Source organism: Sebastes fasciatus, chromosome 19 (genome assembly GCF_043250625.1).
Source record: "Sebastes fasciatus isolate fSebFas1 chromosome 19, fSebFas1.pri, whole genome shotgun sequence".
Taxonomy (NCBI): Eukaryota; Metazoa; Chordata; class Actinopteri; order Perciformes; family Sebastidae; genus Sebastes; species Sebastes fasciatus.
Window position 1 is genome coordinate 22,354,637 of NC_133813.1, and position 18,291 is coordinate 22,372,927.

Genomic DNA, 18,291 nt, shown 5'->3' on the forward strand with positions numbered 1-18,291 from the left:
ATTTCAGATCTCAGCTCAGGCTAGCTTCTTAGTGTTGTTTTCTTAAAATTTGTGACTCGTCTTTGCAGTAATAAACGTTTTCTTGTTCAAAGTCAAGTGTCCTCTCGTAATTTTGGCTCTACACACTAATCAAATTCCCAAACAAAAGTGTTATCCCATTGACTTTTATTCAACCATACATATAAACACCAATAGCATTCAAACTCAGTACGTATGACACAACGGGTAAAGATTAAGATGAGCATGAACTTGCATTTCCTGAAAATTGTACAGCATTCTTTTCTATTTTGTGGTTCATCACTGTAAAGGTAGCAAAAGAGTATAAAATACTGCAACAGCTGTCAGTAAACAGAGCTCCAAATACCAAAATATTGATTTGTGCTGAGCAAAAAACTGAAATCATTCAGTTTATAATTAAAATCAAGCTTTTACAAGCGGCATAACACTGAAATGACTGCAGTCTGATTCGTAGGGTATATTTGGCATCAGTATGGCTTACACTTCCTCTCACAGTTCATTCTTATACTCAGCTGTTGTCCCTGAATACGTTACGGTAAGTGTCATCCAAGTTATACGCAAATTCAAATGGGTGGCGGTGAGCTATCTTAAAAGAGATGTTCCACCCAAAATGCATCTTTTAAATATCAAAGATTCACCGGCTGTAGGTTTGAAAGGTGGTCGTTTCACGGTAGTTTCATCCTGCACTGACAAGGGTACACCGCAGCTCAATATGTTCCAAACTGTCAGAGTTAAATACACCTTTCAAACCTGCTGTGGGTGAGTGTTTGACACTGAAAACATAGATTTTAGGCAGACAACTTGAAGCACATTTTTCATGGCTCTCACCAAGGTCATTAAGCAAGAAAAACTTTTCAACTATTCTAAGAAATTATATGGATACAACAAGTGACCATGCATGAGACTACGAAACAAGACAAAATACTTAATCAAATTAATAAAGTGCTGACGGACACTATGTGGGCATCTAATTTTAAAAATAAATTATAAATAATATTACGATTTGTTATTATAACCTTTTTCTTTTGAAAATATTCTATCATTTCAATGTGATTTTGACATTTGAAAAACTTCAGTCGAAAACAGAATTTCTCAATGTCACAACAGCCTTGACTGGCGGGAGAATAATGGAGGTTTTATGGTGTTGAAAGAGAAACTGAGGTCAGCTCAAATATGCTTTTCAAATGCTCTTCAGTAAAAAAAACTATTCAAAAGGGGAATATAAATTAAAAAAAACGTCAAACAAGGACAGACGGCATTGAAAAATATTTAAGATTACATCTTATAAGAATAAGTAATGAATAAAAAGATATTACATAAATGTCCTGATTTGTGAGGTGAAAAACTCCACTTACATGAAGCCATATAAGCGCCTGGAGAGCCAAAGAAGGCGGACTGGATCGGCAGTATACTGCAACTGAAATGACATTTAGTGTGTTCAGACAGGGTAAAGAACAGGTTTTCATCCAATACAAGGCATCAAATCGTGCTCCACTTTACTGGTTTTAAGCCAAATTGTCTGCCCTCTTATTAAATAATCCAAATAAAGAATTTTGTCAGTAAGTTATGGGGGACTCGATACATCTTAAAATGTTAAATGTGGAAATGTTCACACTGAAAAAAAGACTGCAGCTGAGAATACATCAGTTTGTGTTTGACACCCTACACTCTCTTGTGGTAATGCATTTCTTTTGTACAGCACCAAGGCTAATAAATAACTGAGGGCATCTTTTCATCTCGCTCTATCAATTTGCGAGTATTTTTGTATCAATTCGAGACACGCAAAGCCTTGTTTACTTTATGCTGTTGTGAATTTCCAATTGCTGAACAATGTCAGAGTACTGGCTTCCTTATCCATCCTCTTGGCAGCGTGTTTTTGGAGTACTACGACTCCCCCCAGTGTACTTCACATGGTCCTCCGGCTGTTGTTTGGAAGTCACTGACACTTACAGACCTGGAGTCTCACTCAGTATATTTCAAAGCAGTGTGTTTAGAGTATACTGCCGGCCTTTATGTCCTTGTTCATACTCCTACAACCGACTCGGCATCCCTGTGTCGTTGCAGTCCTCCTTCAGCACCCCGGGGCCTATAGGCGGAGTGCTCTGTTAAAAAGTCCAGTCTGATTGTTTCCTCTTTCTTTGTACAGCTCATGTCTTTTAACTCAATCAAGGGGGTGAGGGTCAGCGATGGGCATGGTATGCAGAACTTCATCCAGCAGCTGTAGAGCTCGGTGTAAATGGATCTCGATCCAGCAGGGCGTCTCTTTGATGCTTTGCCGTGGGTAGTCGGGCCCCCAGCCCTTCACGAAGCTCATCCGCAGGATGCACAGCCTGCGCAGGTCATCAACCCCAATGCCTGCAGCAGCAGACAGACCTGCAGGGGAACAACAGGCAAGCAACTTTTAGATCGATGTGCCACTATAAGGCCAAAGCTTGCAGAGACGTGTTGGCTGAGTTACTCTTGCAGTAAAAGTTTTTACATACATACAGCCAAGTAGAAAAGTACTACTGTCATATGCATGTCTCCAACTCGGATTAGGACACACACAGGGTTTTTACTGCATTCCAGCTAAAGCCCACAGAACATATTCGTTGTGTAAATGTTAGCCTGCGGTGATGTTAGAACTTTATTTCATCATCTACAACTTAAATTGTCATCGCTAAGCAAGCAAATGCTAAAAAACATTTTGTAAAGTAGTTCAAAGTATAATAAAGCAAAGCAAGCTGCTTGGTATGAACTCAATGTTAATGTGCTCATTCAATTAAAGTTTGTTCTAAAGCAATAACTTCACTCCAACTTTCCAATTAAAGTTGAAGTTGGTCAATTTGAGCAATTATGATAAAAAAAAAGAAGTTATTTTTATAAACGGTCATTATATCCTGACATTTGCAAGATTTCACAGCTCACGAAACTCGCAAACACCAATCAAACTTTCAAACTATAAATATTCTGTTACTTTAATGCCTATTTCAGAAACATTTTGTAGTGTACTGTTTAGCTATAAAATAACAGAGTTTGTGACACGGCCGGCTTCTTGAAAACAAACGAGCCAAAACCAAGCACCGCCCACCGGTCGGAGCAAACTTTCTCATTTTACAGCTAAAAAGTACACTACAATATGTTTCTGAAAACATCTGAGGAGAGAAATAGGCATTACAGTAACAGCATCTTGATTCATATCAGCGCTGCCGAGGTCACGAGTTTCGCGAGAAGTAATCGACAGCTGCTATAGAGACTGCTCGGTTGTTATATTACTGGTTGTTTTTGTTTGAGTGTGTGGTAGAAACTTGCAAATGCCATTAGGATCACTAGGAGGAGGCAGAGATTTCTTTCACAGATTATCCATCTCATGCCTTACTGTCAGGATATAGTGACAGTTTTAGAATAGTGACTTTCCTTGTTCTAAAACTCAAAAGCATGGACCAATGCTTTTGAGTTTCATAACAAGTATCCAATCTTTATTATCAAAAAACATCTCACGACGCCAAGATACATCAACTTCCTAACACCAAAGAGAAATACTGTGTTTGGGCCAAATTATACTTTCCACGACCAGAGGCCTGTACTACGAAGCGAGTTCAACACAACCAGGGTATCTTCTCGTTATCTGGCTTCACTAACCCTAAGAAGCGAGATCCCGCTAAGCGGTCCTACGACGGTTATCAACTCGGTAAGTCAACCCAGGGTTTCTCAATCTGGCTAAGAGCGTGTTCACATGAACGGGGCGGTGTTTACGGCATCTGACCAATCACAGACATGGACAAGTCTACAGACTTTCAGACAGACAGACAGACAGAGTGGCACATTTTACAAAGGAAAAGCAAACTATATTAGACAGATACAAAGAAGTCAAACACATAATCCAGACTAATAGTAACACAGCTGAAGCTGCCAAATGCAGGAAGGACAGCTGGCAAAAGAAAACAAAAAAATCTGCCGTTGTGTGAATGCGTAAATTAACAGACTTATTCATTTAACGGAACACTCAAAAGTCAGATATATTCGTCTAGATGGGGTAGTGATACATAAATAGCTTTTAGAAGTGTAATTGATGAATGGATTACACTTCATTATGTCCTTTAGCAAGGTTGTGGTGTGTATGACTGTTTCAGCCTTCTTTCAGCTGCGTCCCCGACTCTGGCGGTATGAAACGGACTTGAGAGCAAGCAAAAAAAATAAATATAAAAACATAATACAAATCGGTAAGCAACCACAGCATTAATCCAGCTGTCCTTCCTGCATTTGTCAGTTCAAACTGTGTTGTTTTTAGCCTGGATTATGACTGTAACTTCTTCGTCTTTGTGTAATATTTTCATACGATCCACCGAGCTCTGATTGGTCGGTAGGCGGTGCTTTTATACGAGTTGATCTCTTATCTGGAACATAACCTGCTCTGGAGCAGGTTAGCTGTTCAGCATAAATTACCATGGCGATCTACCTCGGTAAGAAGTGAACCCCCATCGTAGGACTGAAAACCCAGAGTTAACCCTGAAGTTACCTCGCTAACCGCAAATCTTGCTTCGTAGTACAGGCCTCGGGTCTCAGTCAGTTTTGGACTATATCCAACATATCCTTCGACATTTCATATTGAATATATGGTGATGCCACATCCCGACCAAGTATTTACATTTGCCTAATACAGTTGCACACGCCACACTACTGCCTAAAGCATGGCTAAATTCAAATTATTAAAGTCAGTCCAATTTAGTTAGGATATGCTGACTGAATAATTATCCATAAAGAAATCAGCCTGTGACCCAGCTGTTCTTTTCTTCATCATTAACAGACCCTGCTGGTTGCTTTTCTTCTATTCATGCTGCTCTGTAATTCTCTTGCTATCAACAATGTGCCATAAGAAAGTCCCCGGTATTAGTCTGGACACGGCAGATGATGAAGAGAAGCAATCACAATAACACACTTGTTGAAGGGGTAAGCGCAGCAGTATGAACACTCACTGATGGCCGGGGCGATGCCTCCCACAGAGCCGGGCCCGGGTATGTTCCCGGCCACGGCTGCTGCCTGAGCTGTAACTGCTGCCTGAGCTGTCGCTGCCTGCTGCTGCATCTGCCTGTGGCACTGACGCAAGTCAAACACCTGGCAGGGGACAAGACAAACACAAGACATTGAATGGACACTCGAGCATTTTGACTGTCTAACCGCATCAGAGTTGGATTAACATATATGGTAAAAAATCTCTTGAATAATACAACTAAAAGGAGATGCTCCACATATTTTACTGTGATTATGGCTACTCCAACTCTGAGCATAATTGCATTAACATAAGAGCATGTTATTTTACAATGGCCCAATCGTACTCACATTAGAACATTAATCACATGGCTGAATTATTGGTGTGCATGTAAATGTAGCCAGTGTCAAAAGCAATCAGGGATCTGCAAATATGAAAAACACCCTACTTGGAATGTCTCTGACCATTGTACTGCGATCTCACCTTGATGTGAGCACTGGGGTAGATCTTGTGAACTGCATCTCCAGGGGCACGTCCAGCCTCTCGATCCAGGTAATAGCTCTGCACAAACACCGCGTGATCACTCAAACAGCGCACCCAGACGTCTCCTTCACCTTTGCACTCCAGCTGCATGCCTTTGCCAATGTGGAGCCTAAGGACAGAAAGGAGGGGATAAAAATGGAAAACACGGTCAGAAAAGTGAGACATTACAGACACTTTACATTACTGTCAGTCACTTATCATACCTAGAGACATACAGTAAATATGAATTGCTTGAATGGACTATATGATAATATGTCTCCAAGTATATGGGGGCAGTACCTGGCTCGCTCTATGTTCTCTGTCCTGTGGACATTGCTCAGCTGGCCCAAGCAAAAGCGGTCTCCTCCTGATGGATCCACATAGCCATCCACAGTCACTATCGGACATGTGGATGGCACCTTGAACGTCTCCCCAACTTGGACATCCATCTCAAAGTACGCAATGGAGCACCAGTAGTCTGGAGCTGGAACAAACCAACAAACAACCTCAGGTCAAATGGGTTACACTGATTATGCTAAATATGTGAATTGTACAGCATATGTGAATTGTAGAGCTGCAACCATTAATCGATTAGTTGTCAACTATTACACCAACTATTTTGATAAATGATTAATCGGTTTGAGCAATTTTTTAAGAAAAAAAGTCAAACTTCTCCGATTCCAGCTTCTTAAATGTGAATATTTTCAGTTTGGTTTTATTTTATACTCCTCTATGACAGTAAACTGAATATCTTTGAGTTGTGGACAAAACAAGACATTTGAAGACGTCATCTTGGGCTTTGGGAAACATTGATCCACAATTTTATAGACCAAACAACTAATCGATTAATCGAGAAATAATCGCCAGATTAATGGACAACGAAAATAATCATTAGTTGCAGCCCTAGGGGATTGTCTTCCATCTGCAGCCCGATACTCACCAGGGTGACTGGATATGGGGGGCTGGAATGCAATTTCATTGGTAACGGGCCCTGCAAGAACATCAATATTAATTTTGAACAAGCAATTCTGAAACCACAGCTGGTCTTAAGACGTGACATCATTATCTTGCAGCACAGATCATGCAGTAATGGTGCTGAAAATTACCAGATTTCATAAAATGACAGGGGTGGAGGCTGATCTTTAACAGCCATGGCTAGTCACATATTAATTAATGTCTAATGCCTTAATATATATAAATGTGAGAAAGCCTGCTGGCGAAACGAGTTTTGATCTACACCACCTTTATCACTTTTACACATTTTTCAAATCAACTTTTACACCTGGTAAATTCTCTTAATATGGAAATCAGCTCATTGATTAAAAGAAAGGATGTGGACTATTTTTAAGGCTTGATGTGAGTTTTTGTAGAGAAGTTTTGTTTTACATCCACTCACAGTAATGCCCTGTGTGGGGCATGGCTGGATGATGCTGTAGATGCCCGTTCTGATGTTGAGGCACTGCAGAGTTGAAGCTGCTGTTTCTGCTCCAATTGGGGTTGGGATCTGTAAATGGAAATTATCAAAGTTGTGTTGCCAAATTCGTGCCAACTTGAAGTCTGTGCAGTAGATCAGACCATAAGCTAAATACTAAAAATGGATGGTTACTGCATTAAAAGTAACTTTGCCCAGTTAAAATTCCAAACTAATCAACAGGCAATCCCTTATAAAAACTGCATTTACCTAAACACACAGAATTAATACTTTTATAGCATTTTTAATTGATTGTTGATTGTTTTGCATATATGTGTAGTGTCTCACTTGAGGGTCCAGCACTGATGTTAGAGAAAGCAGAGGTTGAAGCTGAACTGCTGCCCTCCACTGGGGGGAGTAGAGCGGGGTTGATGAAGGTCTCCTGTGGACCGGGTCTTGACGGGGGATGCTGGATAGTCTGCAGGTGGCTTTCAGAGCTTGAGTGAGATTGCTGGTTGTCGTAGTCATAGTCATACTCATACTCATCCTTTACCAAGAGTCGATCTACATGAAGACAACAGACATATTATGTAAGACTGATGGACATCCACAAAATCTTCAAGGAGCAAACAGGAAACCTTTGGCCCCTCCTTACCTGAATTTGAAAGGGTCAGCCCTGATAAGTCTGCAAAAACATGAAAAAGAACAGATATATCACTCAGTTTATGTAGATCAATATTCTGAATATGAATTACAACACGGGCTGTACTTTTCTCAACCAGATCACTGCATCATATTATCACTAAAAACGTGGAGTATCAGGAGCACATCTGTTGTTCTAAATACTTATTAAAAGTGCTGTGGAATAAGGAGTGTGATAGAATGATAAATAAAAATGTATATACCCGAACCATGTACGTATGTACAATTCCAAGTCTAGGTAATAATTTAAACTGCGGCTCAAACTATAAAAAACTTTATTTTAAGGGGATAAAACCTATTTAAAAAAAACATCAACTATCTACCTTCACGATCTTTCAGTGTGTCTGTACCAATAACCTGAAACAATGAAATCTAGTCAAGATTGACAAACCTGTGAGGTACGTACCAATGCCAGGAGAGACGACCCTCTCGTAGTGGTATGGGTTGACACAAACATTGTCACATTTCAAGTCAAAGGCATACTGGCAATATTTCACGTGCTTTAATTCGTTCTTGTGTAGATCAGGCCATCGCCACAGTCGGGCATAGACAACATGGGGGAAACCTTTGCGCCCCGCAACCTAAAGCACAGAAAGGAAGATCTAATGAGATAGGTCATACAATTACAAGGAGCGTAATATTAAACCAAGTTGGTACGGTATATCCGCCACTATACCTGTAGGCGTCCATCCAAAGTTCGTTGTATGGTTACACACTTGCTCGGATGAGCTCCATTCGTAGTGATGGCTGTGATGAGGGAATCCAGCTCATCCTTCTTCTCCTTCAGCTTCTTGACAAGACTCTCAATAGCTCGCTTAGCAAAGGTTTCACTCTCCCCTCCCTGTCGGTGGCACATCAGGCTGTGCACAATGCTCAGACAGGCATCATTACTCGTGGGAGTGTTCGTGATTGACATCTTGCTCCTTAGGTTTCACCCTTGGGGAGACTTTCAAGTTGTATCCTCTATGCCTTTAAAACAGTTTAAATGTTTCAAGGTGATTACTGTTGACCAAATGCTGCCCAAGTGTAGCAACCTAAAACAGAAAGAGCAGTGTCTTATTATTAGATTCAAGATGTTTATTGTCACGGTTATACAGGTACAATCGTGTGAAATGCTTTTTGCTGGGAAGCTCCATTAAAATAATAAGTTATATGACAATTATAAAAGGAAATACCTTGTACAAGGGCATATTAAGAACATATACATATCAGGAAGTATGAATGTACATATATTAGAAATACTTTGTACAAGGCATATTAACAACATATACATTAAGAACATATACATTGAGAATTTATACAGTATATACAGTATAAGATATATTTTTGTGTGAGAAGGTGTCGTTTGAATTATCTATTTAAAGGTCTGATGGCCTGGGGGAATTACTGAGAGTTCAGATGGGTATGACAACCCATTCACACATTACATTAGGTGTCACTCAATGTACAATCTGTGCATCACCCTGACTTAATGTCAGGTGTAGGAAGAGAAGGGATTATCATGTTCTTTGAAGTCAATCTAATGCACCTTTAAAATGATAAGATGATAGTAAAATAACACTTTTTTTAACTTTCAAAACCTCTACAGATACATATACTATATACTAATACTCTGTGAACACACCCATCTTAATGTGACATGTGTTTCCAACTAGGGTAACTACCACTGCATTACAGCTCATGTTCACTCATGCAGAAACTCTCACTCGTCCTCTGCAAACATGCCCATTACATCTAGGCTGAAATGCAAAACAAAGCCTTCTTATGGCACCGAAATCTGTGTTTTCTCAACTTCTATAGTGGGTTTATCATATTAAGATTAAGATAAACTGAGCATTAGTTTAACGTGAGGTTTGTAAGAGCATCCTAACGTTAGCCCAGAGTTAACTCATAAACACAGGTAGCTAGCTTATCCTTCCTAACATTGCCCAAGGCCTATTGAAGGAGGCTGGGACACGCGTTATACTTGACTGGGACTGCGGGGTGTTACGCATGCGCAGTAGAATCTAGTTGAGCCAATAGCAAGACAACCGCAGCTTCAGTTACACTGCGCATGCGCTATACCCTACACCCCAAGACCAGTGTCCCATCCTCCTTCTATAGGCCTTGACATTGCCTCAGTAGTGTGCTAACAAACCTGATTTAAATTATAATGCTACGACTATTCAAACACACGCACATGTTTAATAAATATACAGCTGCTAATGCCGAGTGGCTCTGTTTTGTCAGCTATCACTGAACTAGCCGTGAAATACCGATAGCTAGCTACCATTAGCTACGTTAGCATCACCTGAATCAAAGCAAAACTGATTTGTGGACTTACTGTGATTTCTGACTTCTTCCCTCCACCTGCAGCGTTAGTCCCAGTGGTGCAAGATGGGATACGTGAGTGGCTTTCGCTACCTAAATGTTAAATGCGTTAACTAAATTGCATTAATGATATTTAGGTTAGCTTGCTAGCACATTATGCTAACAGCTAAGCTAACTAAGGCTAGTAACCCAACTACACGTAGGCTAGCTCTCCTTCCTCCTCTCTGATCCGCTGCTACCTCATGACATGTTACATTACAGCATCATAAATACCTGTTTATCTGTTGCCCTTATTACACTAAAACTGTAAATATACATATATATATATATGTATGTAATGTATATTAATATAACAACACGTTTATGGTTAACTGGCCATGAAAATAAACAAGAACATCCTCTCCGCCCACCACGCGCCCACTGCGCATGTATGCGTCAAATGTGTCAGGCGTGGCGCTGCTGTTATAAAAAATAATAATAATAATAATAAACACCTCTGTTAGCAAGCACATGTCTATATACCACACTAGAAATGCATTTAGAGCGAGTACTAATACCCAGAAGCTTGTATAGTAAGGGCAGTATTTCACTGCAGGTTGACTTCTGGGGCTGAAAACTGTGTAAAAGTGTATTCTGCTGAGTGAGCTGTATTCCTACCTGGTGGGTACTTGATGAAGATGACAGGGTACATGTACAATACTGAAAGGGTTGGAGGAAATGGGGAGGCTGCCTAGAGAGACAAGTGGAGACAGAGCAACATTTCCTGCTACAATGTAGCACAGATGAAGAAATTAGGAAAACATTCTTTACAAAAATGACTCCAAGATTTTGATTCCCTCTCTGACCAAAATAAAATACAACATCTACTTGGAGGAAATAGTGTCATGGCCATAGAAGCTGCAGGATATGTCAGTGCATGTCACAGCCTAAGAGACAACAACAACAACACAATAGATGTAACTCATACTCTGCCTTTTATTAACTCCTCTACTTTTTTTTTACATTTATCCTTTGATATTGCAATATAGTGTTATTAATTGTTTTTTATTTGTTTGTTTGTTTTATTGACACAACAAACATTAATTACTTCTTCATTGTTTTCTTCCATTTACATGCATGTTCTTTTTAAATATCTATATATTGTAATTTGCTTAATGAATTGTATATATGTATATATATGTTTTTGTTTTTATTTTGTTCTTTTTTTAATTTTTATTTATTATTGAATTGATGCTTTGGCAATATTGTTCACCTAACAGTCATGCCAATAAAGCAAATTGAATTGAATTGAATTGAAAAAAAGAGCCCACAGCTGGACCAACATCTTTAATGCTTACTGTATAGGCCTATACACTGAAATTATAGTAGAGTCAGAAGAGAGGTATTACATAGTGTCACAAAAAAACCCACCTGGAACTAAACTGACTGACTGATAAGCTTTATGCATGATTATAAATCATGCATAAAGTAGCATTTCAGAACATTCAAACATATTTTTGTTCATACATGTCCAAATAAGACTCTTCTTGTCACCATAGAAATAAGTTGGTTGTAATACTACTTTATATTTCCTTCTTTCATTCTTTCATCATTCGAGCCATCACATGAAAAATGATCCATACAATTATCAATATATGTATATTGCATAAATATCTATGACAAGGAAGTACAGTTTTTCGTTTTTGAACTGAACTACAGCAGGTTTTTTTGGCATATATGTCCTTTGGGGACAAAATTTCTGTTCACTATATGACTTTATATGAGAGATTAGAAGTACATTTTCTGTTTACAGTACATGTAACACATTGCTACACAAATAAAGTTACTTTAGACATACAAATGTGCATATCCTGTTTCTGTGTAGCTACTACAGTATTGACCTACTGTTGAAATGGGAATCTGAAAAGCTCAGTGAAATACATAACAGCTTTCAGCTGGACAAAAGTGACATTCAATGACAAACAGTTGTGATAATTGCACTTACAGTTTAGAGAATGTTAAGACAGTTTCAAAAGATGAGCCAAAGCGATTGAGAAAAAACTGTAATGTCCTCAAAACACATCATTCAGGTGTAGCTCTTGTGGTGTGATGGTTTTTACTATAATATAAAGTCTCCCCCTTGTGGTTATTATGTAGTGTGACATTACAGTAATGAAAACAGTCCCCTGTCCAAATCTCTCTCACGCTCTCTCCTCCATATCTCCCAATGAGATTAACCATGTGTTTATGATTTAAAGTTGGCCTCCCATGAACAACAATAGCTTTGTTGCTTAAGAGTGATGAACAAAGCTGCCATCACATGAACCTGTTTAACTGCGTTGCTCACATAATCGTGGATCCCATTCCCAGACCATGTGATTGTTAGGTAAAGGGAATGATACGTTATGAAAAAGCAGCTTTTGTACCATTTAATGTACCTTTTCATCAATAGTGAAAATATTTGTCATTATGGGGAGCTTGGCCTGAAATAATAACCAAAATAGTAAATATCATAAGTATCATAATTACATACAATGTAATGGCAATATTGTTGATCAAATACCATGAATGTACCATAAGTATATCAATATTAAGCACAGTTTCAGTGCCAGGGGTTTATAATAATAATAATACATCAGATTTCGCTTTTCAAAGTTCTCAAAGATGCTTCTGTAATATAGAATAAAGAATAAAAAACAAGCAGTGAACACTTTAATACAGACAAAAAAAAGTATGCAAATAAGAAATAAAAAATAGAATAAAATGATGTGAGATGTTCACATATGGACCAAGATTTATACGACCACAAATCTATTTTTTGTTCATGTATTTCGTAATACAACCAAATGCATTGCTCATACTGTAAGACAAATAAACAGAATTATATATATTTGTAATCTACTTAATTATTTTGGAGGAGTAATTTTTATTTTTTATTTTTTTTTATTGAAGCTCTGGTAATGTTCAAACTATGCTTCTGTTTTCCATAAAATAAAACCAATAGAACAGAAATATAGTGAATATAATGAAGAGTGTTCAAGCTGGCAAAACAAACAGAAGATGTTTTATTATGTTATGATTGCCATAAATATATTGAGATATTGAGGCGAGAGTATTGTAGTTGTTTTATAAGTCAAAAGAAGAATCAGAAGAAAATATTAATAACATGGGTGGTGGCATTTTATAAAATGAAATATAAGATTCAACTCCTTCTCCTCACCCCAATATGTTCCACTGAAACTGTATTCTAGTTTTCAATAAGTTCCCCACTGGGAAATCAAAGTGTCCACTGCCAGTCGCTATCTCTGCGCTGCACACTTGGCCTGTGTAAATCTGTGTGCTGAGTGAGGATCCTATAAGTTCAACAGTGTTATTCCATTATTGTTATCTGCTTCCAACTGTTAACAGCAGAAGCTGGGTGATGATGTGACATGTATTTTTTTCCATTTGTAGGCCTACTGTTGCTGTGGCCGCGATAAGGGGCGTCAGCATGCCCGTGTCAGAAACAGGAAGTGGGAGGGTTCAGAGGGCAGCGAGCGACCCGATGGCAGGATTGTCAATAGAGCATGCTGGCGTTGGAGAGCAGGAATCTGACACCACCTTCTCACACATGCTGCCACTTAGAGTGGCGTCTCATCCTGAGTGACGGTCTACGAGACTCCAGGCTCTGACACCTCCTTATCGCCATGGCATGGACACGGGCAGAGAGAGGCCCGCCAGGCATGTGACGCTAGAGGGATGGGGATTAAGGCTGTTGCGTAGGGAATGCTCTGATTACCTGACAACGAAGCAGGGTGCACAAGAGATCAGAACTTGCTCAGTGACTATATTTGTTTTCAGATATTTTATTTTTACAACCCATAATAAAGTTGGTGTGAGAACCAAAAGCAGGATATGAATGGCTGGGGTGTGAGGAAAGAGTTCACAGCAGTTGACAGCAATGAGAGAAATTGTTCATTTTTTTCAGACAAGAAGCTCCAAAGAGCTCCGAGACACCGTGAAAATCCTCTCTTGGTCAAAAGCCAGAGAAAATATATTTTTTTCTGCAAGTTTGGCAAGCAAATAAAAGGAAAAACGTCACAAATCATTTCAACGGCTCTAACACGCCACAGGGCGCAGAAACAAATAATACCATTTACAAATCCACAGCATGTATATCTACTTATAAAGCATTTTCGCAAGACTATGATTCAATTACAATAGAATTTAAGAGACTTTTCATATTAAAAAAAAAACATACAGCATCCTATATAAGTAGTGCAAATCTCTGTAATCTGGTGGCTATCCTAGAAATATAGATTTTTCTATTCAGTTTGAATTCAGCTGGAGTTTCTCAACTTCTGCGCTAAGAATGAAATCTGTCGGGGGAAAATGTAGATGGAAAAGTTTTGAGAAAGGTCTGTGATGGAAAGTCAGCGATAAAACATTTAAATTTTGCAATAAGAAAAGAAAATTCAGTCTCTTACTGTGAGTATATTCTGTTCCAGCACACGCGCTGAAAGCACAAACTTCACTCTAGTCAGATTGAGACTTTGCACTCAGGGTACATCTTTTGTACTCAGATCTCACACACATATTTCCAAATTATTCAGATGGTTGTTATTGTAACTGATATCAGTGCTGCAGTATTGAAACTTTGGACATGGAGCTCACTTCATCAGAAACAGGTTGAATTTTTTACCAAAATCTGCCATCAGAACTTTCTTTTTGTCTGTCACTGTGTCTGATGGGACTGATGCCATATTTGCATGGTGGCCTGTAATTTACAATGAATTGTGTCCAAAAGCATTCTGAAATACAAAAAAATCAGCAAATAATATATAATAAATCATGACAGACCGCTTTATATTCTACACTAATATAATAAATTTACCTTTATACAATTACAAATGTACATCATGTAGCAGAGATTTGTGTCCATCCCTAATTTACAACTATAAGTCTAGACTCGTGTTTTGACACACCACTGTATGAGATGTTAGATACTGTGGAAACTAGATAGATAGATAGATAGATAGATAGATAGATAGATAGATAGATAGATAGATAGATAGATAGATAGATAGATAGATAGATAGATAGATAGATAGATAGATAGATAGATAGATAGATAGATAGATAGATAGATAGATGAGATGAGATGAGATGAGATGAGATGATGATTGAAACATGAGTGCACACAGTCTCTATCTCTGTGTAACAGTTTTCAGGACTATCTACAGCCACACTCTGCCACCACCATCCCCTCATACTTGTGGTTAAAGGTGATCACCCCGTTATCGTGATAAAGGAGTGAGATGGGCTCCAGCTTTGTGGGCACACAGCAGGCACGCGATACCCTCTCTGGATTCTTAAGACTCAGCCACGTCTGCACCATGGCGTGTTTGGTGGGCGAGACCTCGGAGGTCATGGGCGGGGTGCATACGCCGTTGCACTGGTACGCCTCGTAGCCCACCGGCTGGATGATCCACGAATCCCAGCCGATGTCTTTAAAATCCACAAAGAGCGGGGTCCTCTTGCATGGCTCGCTCTTAACATTGCGACGGATTCGGGGAGGTGTGTCATAGATAAGGTTGGACCGCGGTTGCATGAAGGACTGTGTGTCCAATTCGTCCTGGTCGGCGTTGTGATTAACGTTCCCCCAGAAAGCCTGTTGGCTCCGGCCCACGTTTTCCGGAAGGTCATTCTCATGTTCGATCATCCGGTCGAGCTCTTGTTTATCCTGTTGCTGGTCATCCGAGAATACGATCATCACCGCATTGTGTCTCCCCTCCAAGCTCCTGTCAATATCGATCTCAACCGACCTCTCGACCTCTCGTGTGGCCCCTTCCACGTCTTCTGACCCCGGACTTGGAATGTGAACCTCCAGTCTGTGAGTTGCACACCCTGACTTCCGCCAGAGCGCGACCACATGAGTCAGGTCAAACGACACCCAGCTGTTATCTTTGGCATGGATATGCTTTGTCACCAGTTCCTCCAAATCTTCCATCCCCACCACCTCCTCTTTATCCCTCCTTCTCCCTTCTCTGCCCACCTCTTTTGTCCAAACAACGCCCTCGTGTATTTTGTAGATGGTCACCTTGCAGTCAATGCCAGCGTATGGTCTTCGGGCCTTCTGGAACAGGGTGAAAAGGCGAAGCTCGGCCATTGCTATATGCTCATGGTGGCGCATTGAGATGTTGAATAGCAGGGGATGTATCCTTACACCCCCGGGTGTTATACGGTAGGGGGAGGAATCTGAAATTAAAATATCAAAAAGTCTCAAAGTGGTTAAAACGCAAGTATGTTAAATATTAAAATGTACCCTTGTATCAAATACACGTTTTTGGTTTGTTTGAATCATATCAATCACAGATTGTCAAGACTTAGTTCAAGCGCAGCTTCCTTGTTTCAATTAAAACAATTAACACTTCCGTATTTATAGCACTTTGACTTCCGTAAATCAAAGTAATCCATTTTTTTTAAATTATTAGAATGTCAAACATGATCACATTGATTTGAATGTTAATCCTTAAAGGGGTTACTTTAAAAAAAATGCAACACAAAGTTTAAATTTCTCGTGCAATATATATGTTTCCCAAGATTTTTGTGTCGTTGAAGAAAAACAAGTTCGTACCTTCGTTCTTGAAACTGCGCACAACGTTGGTCGAGGGCACAGCAGTGCGGTCGTTGGCAAATCGCTCGTACAGCTCCAGCATGTACTCTGGTGGCTCCTTGCGGGCGGCGAGGGGCCTGGGCTGGGGCCTCAGCTCTGTGAGGTTCATTGTGGACAGGAACTGGCTGAGAAAGTCTCGTGCATCAAGTAGCGGATTAACACCCACATCCCTACCGACTGATACCCTGTGATGGGTCCCGGGAGGCCTGATGGGACTGCTCAAGCTCAAAGCGGTCAACGACAGAAGTAGGACATTCGGAGAGCGGATCAACCCGAGGTTGGAGAAGACTGAAACGGTCATGGTTGAGTGGAGGAAAGGTTTAAATCCAAGAATTGAGAATCAGATGAGAAGACGTGAGGGATCCTTTGGTGCAAATAGTTCAACCTTTTCGCTAAAGGACAACAGGTTGCTGTTGGGGGCAAAGAGAAAACAGCTTTGCCCTTGTTGATCATGAGGTTTGGTTGTGAGGGCAGGGCTGTGCTGTGCTGACATGTTTGGAGATGTCACTAAGGCCCTGCTCGGCCCTCCTCTCTCTCTCCCCGCCAGCAACTTATCCAACATCCATAATGTCCACTGGTATTCTGTCTCATTGGGATGTATGCTTTTCTTTTGATTGACCATAAAACTTTCCTTACAGTGACTCTTTAACCATGATACTTTATTTATAAAGAATACTGATGGATTTAGAGATAAGGAAGTTATTGCAATTGGGACACATTAAACATGGAAATTATGTTTTTTTCCCTGTCTAATGCAGGAAATCAATTACCAATTAACAATATTGTTAATTTATGCTTTGCAATCTCCACAAGAGGCCAGTGTAGACTCTATATCTGCCCTTCTGCCTCCTCGTGCTAAACTGAATTAAACACTTTCATTAGGTGGCGAAGGAGGCTGATTTGATCTCATTAGCATATGCTTTTAGCTAATTACTGGGTTTTTTTCTAATAGCGGCTGTCTGGCAGCTCACATACGCCCTAACCCTAATCACTGCCATCATTTCAATGTACACCCACTTACACAAACAAATGCCAAATAAAAAGTAATGAGAACTCATTTTTAAAAATGCATAATATTAGATGACTGTGACTTAAAACAAATATCACTACAACAGAAGACATTTCAGCCATTCATTAATGTGTATGAGACACATCATGACATGACCCGAAGCTATAGATATGTGAACCCACTTTGCATGCGTGTATCTAAAATGCCACCACTTATGCAAGTGAGCCCTGCAGCCTGCAGGAGGAAACATGACTAATGCCAACACATGTCAGCCCTTTCAGTGGCGGTGTGCAACATTCAAGTTCATGAGTTCATAATCTCTCCCCATGGCTACTGCAGATATGAGGGTGTACATAGAAATATACTAAAAACATAATTATTTGGTCTAAAATAGAGAGTAAATGTGATCAAAGCAGGATCATCACAGAAAAATGATTAATCACTAGATGTTACAAGTGTAAGATGCATTATGAAATGGGTATGACCTTTTATAAGTGTTTACTTCTGCCTATCCTTTTGAACATATAATATTTGTATATTTATTTAGAATTTGCTGTATATGTTTACTGTTCATTTTATTGGTTATTTGTGTTTTGTTTTCTCAATTTTTATATGTTATTCATGTAATCTTAATGTAATTGATTATGCATTTGTAAACCAAATATTGTTTTAATCACTTTTGTTTCCAAAATCTGTGATTTATCACCCTGTTTGAC

At 39.5% G+C, this 18,291-nt stretch overlaps 2 protein-coding genes across 6 annotated transcripts; both read right to left on the minus strand.

Annotated features, from left to right (window-relative positions):
• Positions 1 to 148: 148 nt before the first annotated feature.
• On the minus strand, positions 149 to 10,608 carry smad4a (SMAD family member 4a). Of its 5 annotated transcripts, none has more exons than XM_074616949.1 (11): positions 10,590 to 10,608; positions 8,299 to 8,656; positions 8,014 to 8,203; positions 7,576 to 7,605; positions 7,269 to 7,484; positions 6,906 to 7,013; positions 6,450 to 6,500; positions 5,810 to 5,993; positions 5,471 to 5,639; positions 4,974 to 5,112; positions 149 to 2,391 (listed from the first exon to the last, which is right to left on the minus strand). In XM_074616949.1, the coding sequence occupies exons 2-11, from the start codon at positions 8,536 to 8,538 to the stop codon at positions 2,180 to 2,182; spliced, it is 1,539 nt and encodes a 512-aa protein (XP_074473050.1). In that variant the 5' UTR covers positions 8,539 to 8,656; positions 10,590 to 10,608; the 3' UTR covers positions 149 to 2,179. The 5 variants fall into 5 exon arrangements, with proteins under 5 accessions (XP_074473050.1, XP_074473048.1, XP_074473052.1 ...); XM_074616947.1 differs by lacking the exon at positions 10,590 to 10,608 and adding an exon at positions 9,946 to 10,360; XM_074616951.1 differs by lacking the exon at positions 10,590 to 10,608 and adding an exon at positions 9,946 to 10,359 and having other exon boundaries at positions 8,029 to 8,203.
• A 2,084-nt stretch (positions 10,609 to 12,692) lies between these two features.
• Positions 12,693 to 17,157, minus strand: bmp10l (bone morphogenetic protein 10, like). The gene is made up of 2 exons (XM_074618225.1): positions 16,528 to 17,157; positions 12,693 to 16,148 (listed from the first exon to the last, which is right to left on the minus strand). Exons 1-2 carry the CDS (start codon positions 16,865 to 16,867, stop codon positions 15,124 to 15,126), a joined length of 1,365 nt encoding a protein of 454 aa, XP_074474326.1. The 5' UTR covers positions 16,868 to 17,157; the 3' UTR covers positions 12,693 to 15,123.
• Positions 17,158 to 18,291: the final 1,134 nt, after the last annotated feature.